The sequence below is a fragment of the Castor canadensis genome, chromosome 8 (assembly GCF_047511655.1).
Source record: "Castor canadensis chromosome 8, mCasCan1.hap1v2, whole genome shotgun sequence".
Lineage (NCBI taxonomy): Eukaryota > Metazoa > Chordata > Mammalia > Rodentia > Castoridae > Castor > Castor canadensis.
In genome coordinates this window covers 158,792,029-158,805,017 of record NC_133393.1, presented here as the reverse complement: position 1 = coordinate 158,805,017, position 12,989 = coordinate 158,792,029, and the positions used below count along the sequence as shown (strand labels likewise).

Here is a 12,989-nt window from a genome sequence, read left to right as displayed (position 1 = left end):
CCAGAGTGGCCAGCCCCATACTCTGACAGGAGCGAACTTGAGCTGTGAGTAGAGACCAGGGAAGGGCGACCCACCCCACCCAAATTCCCCCACGGCGCCCCAGCCCACCGCAGAAGCCCAGGCGAGCTGGGGGCGCCTAACCCTGCCTCTGTCCAGGCCAGGGCCCCTCTCTCCTATCCCAAGGCTGCTCTTAGCTGTCCTTGAGGCTTTCCTGGAGCTTTGAAAGTTCCTGACCCCTTCCAATCCCTGCATCATTGTGGCTGGACCGGTCCGAACACCGCCGCGAGGGTTCTGTGGCGGTTGGCCAGGCGAGGAGGGCCGGACAGGGGCGCGCAGTGTTGGCGGGGGTCTGCCGCTAGGGGAACCGGGGGCGAGGGGAGGGGGGGGTAGGTCCGGGGGCGGGGCCTCAGCGCCGGGAGTGGCCCTGGGTGGGGCTGGCCTGAGCGCGCCACGCACACTCCTGCCGCCGCTCCCAGGTGCCGACCAACCCCCAGGATGGCAGAAGCACACCAGGCTGTGGCCTTCCAGTTCACTGTGACCCCAGATGGGGTTGACTTCCGGCTCAGTCGGGAGGCCCTGAAACACATCTACCTGTCTGGGATCAACTCCTGGAAGAAACGCCTGATTCGCATCAAGGTGGGCACAGGTGGTCCTCAGGGCCTCTTTCTCCTAGCAGGTGCAAAGCAAAGGCTAAGTGTCAGCTGTTGCCCTATTGTCAGGGTCTCTTACCACTTTTGCCAGCAGTGCCGTGGGTACAGGCTTCAGTGGTGCAGAAATCTGAGGGGGGTGATTAAGGTGTACTGGGACACATAGGTGCTCCAGGTGTGAGCATATGGAAGGAGTAAGAAGACACAATCAGGCAGTTGAGGCAAAGACCCTTTCCCAGGACTTCACAGGTGTTTGATTACCTCATCTCCTGCCTGTTTCTGCCCCACAGAATGGCATCCTTAGGGGTGTGTACCCTGGCAGCCCCACCAGCTGGCTGATCGTTGTCATGGCAACAGTGGGTTCCTCCTACTGCAAAGTAGACATCTCCATGGGGCTAGTCTGCTGTATCCAGAGATGCCTCCCTGAAAGGTAAGAAGCCAGAAGGGCGCCATATCAGGAAGGAGAGCTAGACTAGCTCTCAAAGCCAGAGTTCCTGAATCGAACAGATACAGGATAACAGCCATTGATAGCCACAGGGCAGCCCTACCCCAAGGCCATCATGAGATCAGTCTGTCAGATTGTATTTGATGCACTCAGACCTGAGTGTGCCCAGAGAGGTTCTTGCACCTTTGTGTCTCCCCCAAGACAGTTCATAGTCATCAACTCAGAATTCTCCCAAAGTTGGCCTCAAGGGGACCCCCCTGCAGCCTTCCCTCCTTCTTTAATAGGTATGGCTCCTACCACACCCCACAAACTCGGACACTTCTCAGCATGGCCATCTTCTCCACGGGGGTCTGGCTGACAGGCATATTCTTATTCCGACAAACCCTGAAGCTGCTGCTTTCCTACCATGGATGGATGTTTGAGATGCACGGCAAGACCAGCCACACTACCAAGATCTGGGCTGTGAGCAGAAGCATTGGAGGGTGCAGGCATCTGGTTTGAGACCCTGAGACGCTCATTTAGAGTTCTAAGCAAGAGGGGAGAGGCAGACTGGGCATTGGTGCCATGTGTGCAAGGATTTGTCCTCAAGGGGCCAGGAAGAATAGTTCTGAGGGTCTCAAGTCATTTGCTTGTTTGTGTCCATTCTTCCCGTTACCACCCTGACCCTGCTCTGTGCCTATAGATCTGTGTCCGCCTTCTGTCCAGCCGGCGACCCATGCTCTACAGCTTCCAGACATCTCTGCCCAAGCTTCCTGTACCCAGTGTGCCAGCCACAGTTCAACGGGTGAGGGCCTGGATATCAGTGGGCATGGGAGCCTGGATTCAGAGGACTAATTCAAACATAAAGGATTGTTTTCTATAGATAGTTACCTTAAAGAATAATGAGGTCCGAGGAGAGAGATTTGGGAAGAGGGTTAAGACAGAGGCAGTCATTGGTGCCTGATCCCATGGTAATGATAACTTGACTGGACAGTACCTGGAATCTGTGCAGCCCTTGTTGGATGATGAGGAATATTACCGCATGGAGATACTGGCCAAAGAATTCCAGGACAAGACTGCCCCCAGACTGCAGAAATACCTGGTACTGAAGTCTTGGTGGGCAACTAACTATGTAAGTTTGCTCTCCTGGGCTTGTCCTCACCCGTGTGTACTGGCTGTCCTATTCCCTCCCTAGCTCTAACTTTCCACCCACCCACAGGTGAGTGACTGGTGGGAAGAGTACATCTACCTCCGTGGCAGGAGCTCCCTCATGGTGAATAGCAACTATTATGTCATGGTAAGAACCAGAACTTCCCAAGGTTTGTTGTGCTCTGGGGCAAGGACAGCCCAGAGGCCTTGTGGCAGTTAGTGAGGGTCATGGAGTGAGGACTGAGGGAAAGGGAAGAGGGAGGGGAGATCCTAAAAGTACAGTCCAGAAGCAGCTTAGGGGCAGTGGGGCTCTTGAGGACAAGGAGAATTCTGAGAACCCAATCTGTCATTGCTTGAGTCTCTCAGGCTTACTATGTCAGACTCCCTCACTGTCTGCATCCATTCCTTCACTGGTTTCCCAGCCACACACAGGTTACCAGCTGTCCCAACACCATTTGTAGGGACCTTCCTAAAACATACCTTGTTTTTTTATCCCTCTGTGGAACCATACCACGTGATGAACACCTAGCTGCTACTCTTAGCATTCAGGAAGTCACTGTCTATCATACCTCATGTGACTAAGCCCTTCTCCTGACTGCCCTCAGCATGTACCTGTGCACAGTCAGCAGGTCTCCCTGCTACCTAGCACCCAAACTTTCCTCTCCCACTATCCATGTCACAGTATCCCAGCCTGCTGGAGTTCCCCTCCTCCACAAACTTTTAGAAACTTATACACAATGTTTCAAACCAAAGGTTTTAAGCTGTTTTTTAGTGATGGAACCCTTTCCTTGAAATAAAATAAGCAAAACATAAACAAATAAAATAGGCATAAAAAAGGCAGCTCTAGGGTTGGGGGTTTAGCTCAGTGGAAGAGCGCTTGCCTGGCAAGTGCAAGGCCCTGACTTCCATCCCCAGCACCAAAAAAAAAAAAAGGCAGCTCTAGTAGAAGCTGTAGTAGAGGAGTAAAATGTCAGTCACACATTTCTGGAAGTTCACCTTGACAGCATGCAGGATGGGCTGGACAGAAGAGGTGCAACACCTCGGGCCTCTGAATAAGTTGGTCCTTGAGCCCCTGATGCTCAGGTGACACCCAGACAGAGGTGTCCATCCTGCAGCCTCTGCTTTGTCTGTAGGACCTTGTGCTTATCAAGAACACAAATGTGCAAGCAGCACGCCTAGGAAATGCCATACATGCCATGATCATGTATCGCCGCAAACTGGACCGTGAAGAGATCAAGCCTGTGAGTTGCATCGAGGTTGAAGGTGGGATGGGAGGGGAACGCTGAGTCTGAGTCATGCTGGGCCTTTCTACCAGGTGATGGCGTTGGGCATTGTGCCCATGTGCTCCTATCAGATGGAGAGGATGTTCAACACCACTCGCATCCCGGGAAAGGAGACAGGTACCAGGTCACAGCCAGGCACCTGTTGGGAGCAAGCCCACCCTCCCAGCTGTGGACCCACCATAACCAGGTGTCCAAATAATGTTTGTCACTAAGCATCCTTGTGTCTCGGGACCATGAATCTGTGAAAAATTGTCACTTTGTCACAGATACTAGACATCTGTATTTACAGGCATTGTGCTGGACCCCAAGGGGCCCAGAACAAGACTCCTCCAAGGCTTCTCTGTGCATGAGAAGATAGTAAAGAGAAACAAGAGAAGTACTGCTAGGTTAGTGGAGCTCAGAGGAAGTGCTGCTACCCCTCTTGGAACCTGCAAAGAAGGAGGGAGGGGCTTGCCTGAGGTTTGGTGGAGGAGGCAGCCTTTCCTGTTTCTGACACTGCCACCTCAGGCAGTTTGCAGTATTTAACACTTTGGTGTTCTTCTCTATGGAATACCTCCTAGCCATTGTTGTGAGAGGTGACAGAAGGACACAGCACAGGACCTGCCTAGCACACAGGGATCTGCCCCTGGGGGACAAAAGGCCTAGAACAGAGGCTGGACAAAGCAGGGGTCACATGGGCCACCTGTTGCATAGGAGGTGGGCCCTGTCCAGTGCTCTTGTGGGAAGGGAAGTGCTCCCCAAGCCTGTCTCTCAGCCTGCCCACTGGCCTCTGTCACAGATGTGCTGCAGCACCTCTCCGAGAGCAGGCACGTGGCTGTGTATCACAAGGGCCGCTTCTTCAAAGTCTGGCTGTATGAGGGATCCCGCCTGCTCAAGCCTCAGGACCTGGAGATGCAGTTCCAAAGGATCCTGGATGACCCCTCCCCACCTCAGCCTGGAGAGGAAAGGCTGGCAGCCCTCACTGCAGGGGGAAGGTACCTGGACCTGTGGAGAGGGCTTGTCCTTACCTAGGTTCAAGGGCCCATGAGGAGAAAGAGGAGCTTGGCTCTGCCTGTCATCCTAGGACTAGAGGTCAGAGGTGCAACCAAGGAGTGGGGCACATGGGACCTGCATAGTGAAGAGCAGTGGAAATCTGGCATATCCACCCTTAACAGTTAGTACATGGAGGGTGGGACATTTAGGATTCCAGGCACCCCCACCTCACCCCATCTCCAGGACAAATTAGGTCCTGGGAGGTGCCCTGAACCAAAGTTCACATTTGCTCCACTACTCATCTGACCTTGTGCTCTCAGGATGGAATGGGCACAGGCACGCCAGGCCTTCTTTAGCTCTGGCAGGAACAAGGCTGCTCTGGATACCATCGAGCGTGCTGCTTTCTTTGTGTCCCTGGATGAAGAGTCCCATTGCTACAATCCTGACGATGAAGCCAGCCTCAGCCTCTATGGCAAGGCCCTACTGCATGGCAACTGCTACAACAGGCACGTGCCCCCAGCCCCATGGGTTAGAGATTAGGGTTTAGGATTAGAGGTTAGGGTTAAGATTGGAGGCTAGGGTTAGGGATAGAGGTTACAGTTATGGTTAGAAGTTTAAGACAGAAGTTAGGATCATAGGTAGTATTATTGTTTAGGGGTTAGGGTTAATGGTTATAGTCAGAGTTAGAGTTGAAGGTTAGGAATAAAGGTTACAGTTAGGTTTTGAGTTAGAATGATGATTAGAATTGAAGAGTTAGTGTTATTCAATTCGGATTCGGGTTGTAGATTATGGGTCCTAAGATGTACATTCCAGCTCTGGGTTATCCATGCATCTACTCCTTCTGCAGATGGTTCGACAAGTCTTTCACTCTTATTTCCTTCAAGAATGGCCTATTGGGTCTCAACACAGAACACGCATGGGCAGACGCCCCCATCATTGGGCACCTCTGGGAGGTAACAGGACTGAAGAGGGGACCTGTAGGGCAGGCATTGACAATGAGGCTTGTTTCTCAGCTTGACTTTCTCCCTTCAGTTTGTCCTGGGCACTGACACCTTTCACCTGGGCTACACAGAGACTGGGCACTGCCTGGGCAAGCCAAACCCTATGCTGGCGCCTCCTCAGCGGCTGCAATGGAACATTCCTGAGCAGGTGTGCTGGCCAGGAAGGGGCAGGGCAGGTGTGAGAGTGATGAGCCTCTGAGTTGCTCTTCCTCCCCTCCCTTCCTACTCCTATCACTTATACCTGCCCTCAAGGGGAGCAGACAGGAACTTCTCAGGGCACCATGTGGGTTTCAGACTGGCCACAGGGAAAGCAGACTCCAGAGCTATCTGGTTAGAGAAAGACTGAGATGTGTGACTCATGTCTATGGCCTGCATCCATGAAGCTCCTGGTAGTGCCTCCTCCCTCCCACCACCCAGGCTCATTCTGTCCTTGTGCTGAGACCCCTCCCTCATGTTGTCCCTTATGTCCCCTCCTCCTGAAAACATTGGGCTTGTTCTGCCTTTCATCACTTGAACTTCATACCTCCTTGCTGTGTCCTGGAGAACTGCTTAGAGGGCTATGCCCCCAGCTGACCTTTTCCATGTCTTGGCAGTGCCAGGCCATCATCGAGAGTTCCTACCAGGTGGCCAAAGCATTGGCAGATGATGTAGAGTTGTACTGCTTCCAGTTCTTGCCCTTTGGCAAAGGCCTCATCAAAAAGTGTCGGACCAGCCCTGATGCCTTTGTGCAGATTGCCTTACAGCTGGCTCACTTCCGGGTAGGAACCCCCATGGGCTGCTGAGTAGACAGGGCAGCCCCACGGTCCACCTGGCTCACTTCCAGATAGGAGCCCCCAAGGGCTGCTGAAGCCCCACGATCTGACAGATTCACCCCCGTGTATCCCAGGACAAGGGCAAGTTCTGCCTGACCTATGAGGCCTCAATGACGAGAATGTTCCGAGAAGGACGGACTGAGACTGTGCGTTCCTGTACCAGTGAGTCCACAGCCTTTGTGCAGGCCATGGTGAAAGGGTCCCATATGGTGAGCACCCTGCCTCTTGTTCCTCACCCTCCTCCACTTCAAGGGGCAGGACCACTCTTTACCCTACTGGTTCTGCCCACCAGAAGGAAGACCTCCGAGATCTCTTCCGGAAAGCTTCTGAGAAGCATCAGAACATGTACCGTCTGGCAATGACTGGGGCTGGTATTGACAGGCACCTCTTCTGCCTTTATGTGGTCTCCAAGTACTTGGGAGTCAGCTCCCCTTTCCTGGATAAGGTCAGTGTTGTTGCTGGATGTGTCCTCATCCTCCTGCCTCCCAGCCCAAGGGCTCTAACCTTCTCAAGATGGGGCTCTGTGTATGGCCAACTCCCCTGAAGTTGCCCTGGAGGGCAGGGTCAGCTTTGCCACATCACACCACACCACACCATACCAGGCCTGCAGTCCTGGAACTGAGGACTGTTCCTACAGGGCCTTTACATGGAATCACTCTTCTCATGATGGGAGACAGACAAATGTATAGTCTGTCAGGTGGTGATGGTACTGGTGAGAAGAGTAAAAGGGGCAGGGCAGAGGGAGGGAGGGGCAGGTCAGATAGACCTCAAGAACCCAGGGGAGGGTTTTGTGCAGATGCTGAGGTAAGGCAAACAGGCTGTGGGGGGAAAGGGGAACCACGGAACTGTACCCCAGGGAGATCCTGCATGCATGTCCACTCCTGAGTCTTCAGCAGATAGTGCCTGTCTCAGAGCAGGTCTCTAGCACCAAAGGTCAGACAGGTGCACACTGAGTGCCTAGTGTCTGACAGGCTTTGACCTCCGTTACAGGTGCTCTCAGAACCCTGGCGCCTCTCCACCAGCCAGATCCCTCAATCCCAGATCCGCATGTTTGATCCAGACCAGTACCCTAATCACCTGGGTGCTGGAGGTGGCTTTGGCCCTGTGAGTGCCCTTGAAAGGTGGCAGTGGGCAACACTAGGACCCTGGGGTTTCAGGGAGAGCAGGGGAGGATTAAGGGTCTTGACCAGATCAGATAGAGCGCCTCTTTTACAGGGGCATGTGTGAAAACAGAATGATATCTGTCAGCCCAGCAGAAAGGTACTAGGATACACTCATCCTACACATCTCCATACTGGAGTATGACCATGCCCAGGGCCAGTCTACAGGAGACAGGACAATACATTGGGCCCTTCAGAAGTGTATTCACCAAGGAATCCAGTATCATCCCACTGAAACACTGGGCTAGTTTCTCAGAAGAACAGACTCCACTAAAGATAGAGGTAGTCTAGAGTATGAGGGAAACAGGAGTCGTAGATCCCAGAACCACAGGAGGGCAGCATTCTTTGGTCTTCACACTGTTTCCTGGAGTGGGAGGTAGGGGTTCTGACTCAAGAATACAGTGTTCAGGGGCTGGGCCTCCTCCTGTGAATCTTGTGGGAAGGACAAATACAACATCAGCTTAGGTTTCATGTCTTCTCCTTCACCTCTTGTCAGGTGGCAGATGACGGCTATGGGGTTTCGTACATGATTGCAGGTGAAAACACAATCTTCTTCCACGTTTCCAGCAAGTTCTCAAGTTCAGAGACAGTGAGTCTTCCTACCCCCACTTGGATGGCCTGAGGAGGGGGTGCCACCTGGGACAGCCCAGGATCACACTGTGTCTGTAGCTGGGGAAGAGAGTCCTGTTTATAGGGACAGGGGTGGCAACTGGCCTGAAGGTGTGTCTGAGCTCTCGATTCCCACAGAATGCCCAGCGCTTTGGGAACCACATCCGCCAAGCCCTGCTGGATATCGCTGATCTTTTCCAAGTTCCCAAGACTGACAGCTGAGAGCTAAAGAAATGCCAGCTGCCCTTGTGTCCCCACATTGTGGAGGAAGGGGCCTGTGGCCAGCATGCAGGCATAAGGGGTAGCCATGCATGGATGCCCAGCTCTGAGGACAGCTCAGTCAGCAGGCACTCCCCAGAAAGATGCTGCTCCCTTAGGGCCTAGATGGACGTGGGGTTGTAGCAGGTAGGGAATTTTGATTTTTTTTCCTTGCTAGATACTAATAAAAATAAGACTGTGTAATTCTCTCTCAGCCCTTAGGTGCCTGTATTTTGTTTGGGAACTAGAAGGCCCTCTCCTTGTCCCAACTCAAGCCAGAAAGAGTTGGGGCTAGGTGTCTATTCATGAGGAACTTGTGACATGCCTTGAAATGTGTGTCTTTGCTGAGTGATGCAGGTTCTGAGTTTCCTGCTCAAACCCTCATGTGTCCTTGGAATAAATTCTTACTTAGAGAATCTTTACCTGTTCGATGGGGCTATTTCTGTTTGTCTGCCATAGATTTTGATCTACCTGGCTCTTCCATGACTAGGTGCCCTCTGCACCCCTCTGGGTTGGAGCACATCCCTACCGAGGTCCTTGGCATCCTCCCAGGCCCAAGGTCAGGAGGCCAGGAGATTATGTCTTTGAAGGCACACAGGATAGTCTGGAACAACATGCTTCTTCACTTAAATAGGCTTTTCTGTTAAAAGAACATTTAAGAGTAAACCAAAAATAATTTTTTATGAAAAGTGTGAGTAGGTACTCAAATTACTGCTACTTGAGTGAATCTAGATTTCATTGCTCTCTAGGTGCTAAGAACCTAGAAGTGAATCAGATTCAGTTCTGGGCCTTCATTTAGAGACCATGTTTGTTGAACCCAGACATGTCCCTGTGCTGGATATTTAGCAACATGGAATTCACTACTAGGTGAAGCAGGCATGAGCAGGGAACACAGCAGCTGGTAGAAACCAGGAAGCTTTTGGAATGACCCATTTAGCAAGTGCTTACTGCGTGCCTTCAGTGTGCAAGGCCCTGTGATGTAGCAATGAACAAAACTGGCAAACAATCCCTTCAGGGCTTAGAGTCTGTGCTCAACAAACATGGTGCAAGGGAAGGGACACAGACAACAGCTAAGAAGAATGTGTATATTATATAGTAAGTCAGATGGAAGCAAGCACTCAGAAGAAAGTGAGGGAAGGGACAAATGGAGGGGTAGTGGCCAAGGCAAGCCTTTCTGCATGTGACTGTTGACTACAGACTTGGAAAAGAGGGAGCAAGCTATGTCTCTCATGTCCCATACCTGAAGGCAGACATTCCTGGCTTGAGGGACATCGAGAGCCAAATCTGTGTGGAAGGAAGCACCTGCTGTGGTGGAGGATCAACACAGGAAGGCCAGTGTCATTGTGCAAAGTAAGGGAGAAGACTAGGAAGGGCAGGTGGAATGGATTTGAAGACCAGACTCTGACATCTTCAAATGGGTGAAACCACTGGGTTTTGAGCAGAGGGGAATATAATCTCTCCTAATTTTAAAGGGATTGCCCTGGCCAACAGGTGACAGAACAAAGTGAGGTGCAGTCAGGGAAGAATCAGGAGGCCAGTTGGAAGGTGGTGCTTATGGTGGTAGTGGAGATGGGAGAAATGGCAGTGCTTAAACTAAGCCAGCCCCATGCATAGGATTTGAGAATTAGGGAGCTGAGAATGTAAAAGATAGGACTGATAAGCCTGATAAGGAGATCTCAAAGAAAACTCACATTTTTTTAAATTTTGGGTGATTGAATGACTAGCTGTTAAATTTAACTAGCCTATAAGAAATATCTGAAGCTGCTAGAGTGGCTCAAGTGGTGGAGCACCTGTGAAGCAAGCATGAGGCCCTGAGTTCAAACCCTAGTACCACCAAAAAAAAAAATGAAAAGAAATATCTGTGATGTGCTGGAGGCATGGCTAAAGCAGTAGAGCACCTGCCTAGCAAGCACTGAAGCCCTGAGTTTAACCCCAGTACTACAAAAAAAAAAAAAAAAAAGATTAAAAAAATCCATGAAAATGTCTCATAGATTCTTGAGAATATAAATTAAAAACTAAGAAGAAGCTGGGCACTGATGGCTCCTACCTGTAATCCTAGCTATTAAGGAGGCAGAGATCAGGAGGATTGCAGTTCAAAGTCAGTCCAAGAAATAGTTCCTGAGACCCTATCTTGAAAAAAACCAGTCATAAAAAAAGGGGCTGGCAGAGTGGTTGACATGGTAGAACACCTACCTGGCAAATGTGAGGCCCTGAGTCCAAGCCCCAGTACTGCCAAAAAAAAAAAAAAAAAAACAAGCTAAGAAGAAATCTGGGCTCCTGACAACAGTTTTGAAATTTTGAAAGTTATTAAGACCTTGAGAGCACATGAGCATCTCCATGATTTTTTTTTTAGTATGGGGGATTAAACCCAGGGCCTCATTAGGCAAGCACTCTAACCATTTTGAGCTATACCCCCAGCCCAGCCCTTTTGTTTTTACTTTATTTTTGAGATAGGGTCTTACTAACTTTGCCTGTGCTGGCCTTGAACTTGCAATCCTCCTGCCTCCACCTCCCAAATAGCAAGGATTACACACCTGGCCTGTATGAGCTTATAAAAGTATAACTATTTGCTGAAGATGTAATTTAGTGGTAGAGCACTTGCCTAACATGTGCAAGGACCTGGGTTCAATCTCCAGCACTCCAAAAAAAAAAAGCATAACTATGCTGCTCATACACTGCTGCATTCCAGTGTTGTGGAATCCAAAATATTTCCACAGGCTTCTGCCTCTCATGGGGTCAGTGGAACCTCTCCTGTGAAAGTGTCTGGAATTCAGTAGGTTTGGGGGGACACCAGCTCACCCAATCCCAGGAGAACAGTTAACAGAGTTTCCAAAAAGCTGGCTTTTGATTAATGTCAAATTAATGTTATCAGGTTTGTTCTTAGTTGAAATAAGTGAGAATAGAAACTATAGCTACACAAGAGTATAAATCATACACTGGTGACCATCCGTCTGACCCAAATAAGCTCCTTTATGTCATGTGTGTTTGAAAATCTGCATTAGTTAAGACTAGAAGCCTGAATCTTAAAGTCTCAATGGTTTAACCCAATAAAATAGAAGTTTAATTCTTGCTCAGATCAAATTCAATTAGCTGAAGGGGCTCTGCTCCATACCATTATTTGAGGACCTAGGTTGACAGAATCCTGCCTTCAGAATCAACATCAAACAAGTACACAGGAGGAGAGAGAGGGCCACCTGTACAAAGCTCACTATTTACGTCCTACTAGCCAGAACTCATATTCCAAGACAATCTAAGAAGTAAGTCTAGCTGTATGCCCAAGATACATTTGGGAACATCTGATGACAGTCAGCTGGTCTCAGATACACAAGAGCATGGCCACTACCAGACTGACATCTTCTGGGCTTCCTGAGAGTCCAAACTTTCATGGCTTTGCACAGTGTTGCAGACAGGACACCTAAATCTGCCAGGCAGAGTACTCGAGGCCACTCACATTCCATCGAAAATAATCGTCCATTTCCTCAAAGAAGACAGGCCTATCCAAACCCTTGTCTTTGCCTTCAGTGGTCATTCTTCCTGGAATCTTAGTCCCTTTCTCAGTCAGGAGAATTCTACTCTTTCCCAATGCTGACTTCATTACCCATTGGAGTTAATCCTGATCCGTGTTTTCCTGGGGTGTTGTAAAGAAATCAATACTGGGCTGTCTTAAGCATATGAAAGAATGATTTTAAGTGTGAAAAACAGCCCACAGGTTGGAAATGACAACCGTTAAACCAAGCTGTAAAGGGGCAGCTTAGGGAGGATGTGGCCCAGACAGCAGTCTCCTCCATAAACATGTGAACGCTCACTCTGTGCCCACAACTTCTGGCTCCATGCCAGCTGTTTTCCTCCTCTGCAACTGCTAAGGGTCAGAATCCCTGAGAGAAAACTCAGCAGGTCACAGGTATGCAATATTCTCAAACTGGCCTCTCACCCACTCTTCCCCATCTCTGCCTGTGCTATCGCCATCAGCCACTAACGGTTTTCTCCCTCACCTCCCACACTACTAAGCCTCGTCAAATCTGTCTTCTAAATGGCTTTGTCCTCCCTCTGTGACCGTGCCCCCACTTGTCCACATGTCCATCATTACTCACCCAAACAACAGCAACAGCCTACTCCATCTCCAGCCTGCCTCCAGGAGCCATTTCACTCCTCTGCTTACCCTGCTTCCAAGATGCTCACGGCCCCCGAATAGACTGGTCTTGAACTGGCCTGTCTATCCTCCTCCCCACCACGGCCTTCTGTGCTTGGCCAAGTGCTGGGCTGGTCTGTGGCCTGTGCTTGCTTGATCTGAGCACCTGCTGCGGGGGGACGAGGAGCGCCAGGCCGACCTGGGCGTCCTCCTCTGGAAGGCAGGTGCGACAATGTCGGCCACAGGCACAGCTGTGCACACTGGATATACTGAAGATTTAACCAAAGTTTACAAGCACCTTCTGAGCCAGGTACTGTCCTCAACACTAGCGGCACTGTGGTGAGCCAGGCCCTGGGCTCATGGCTTTACAGACAGGTAGGAGAGGAATACACTGTCAGGCAGCGCACTGGGGGAGGCGGGTGCCTCTCATTTCGGTTTTATTCCCGCTCAACCTCAGACCCGCTTCAATCCAGGATATTGCCCATCACAGACCTCAAGTCCAGCTACCGGCCACGCCTGCCAATTCCCCGCCCCTTCCGCCCCGG

At 50.7% G+C, this 12,989-nt stretch overlaps 1 protein-coding gene and 1 long non-coding RNA gene across 4 annotated transcripts; one reads left to right on the top strand and one right to left on the bottom strand.

The window, feature by feature from the left end:
• The first annotated feature begins 495 nt into the window (after positions 1-495).
• Cpt1b (carnitine palmitoyltransferase 1B) lies at positions 496-8,737 on the top strand. Of its 3 annotated transcripts, none has more exons than XM_074084781.1 (18): positions 496-636; positions 938-1,077; positions 1,377-1,554; positions 1,775-1,876; positions 2,066-2,203; positions 2,291-2,368; positions 3,354-3,461; positions 3,536-3,620; positions 4,282-4,477; positions 4,796-4,981; positions 5,323-5,428; positions 5,508-5,624; positions 6,070-6,234; positions 6,363-6,497; positions 6,581-6,733; positions 7,279-7,392; positions 7,945-8,037; positions 8,531-8,737. In XM_074084781.1, the coding sequence occupies exons 1-18, from the start codon at positions 496-498 to the stop codon at positions 8,561-8,563; spliced, it is 2,268 nt and encodes a 755-aa protein (XP_073940882.1). In that variant the 3' UTR covers positions 8,564-8,737. The 3 variants fall into 3 exon arrangements, with proteins under 3 accessions (XP_073940882.1, XP_020036692.1, XP_020036709.1); XM_020181103.2 differs by having other exon boundaries at positions 8,196-8,737; XM_020181120.2 differs by lacking the exon at positions 7,279-7,392 and having other exon boundaries at positions 8,196-8,737.
• LOC141425875 (uncharacterized) lies at positions 543-12,952 on the bottom strand. Its single transcript, XR_012451071.1, has 3 exons — positions 12,407-12,952; positions 909-1,070; positions 543-669 (listed from the first exon to the last, which is right to left on the bottom strand). It is a non-coding gene; the product is annotated as an uncharacterized lncRNA (long non-coding RNA).
• Positions 12,953-12,989: the final 37 nt, after the last annotated feature.

Coding starts and splice junctions, on each gene's coding strand:
- Cpt1b (XM_020181103.2), top strand. CDS start 496: ATGGCAGAAGCACACCAGGCTGTGGCCTTCCAGTTCACTGTGACCCCA. Junction 6,734..7,278: donor GCTCCCCTTTCCTGGATAAG/GTCAGTGTTGTT, acceptor CCTCCGTTACAG/GTGCTCTCAGAACCCTGGCG. Junction 7,393..7,944: donor CTGGAGGTGGCTTTGGCCCT/GTGAGTGCCCTT, acceptor ACCTCTTGTCAG/GTGGCAGATGACGGCTATGG.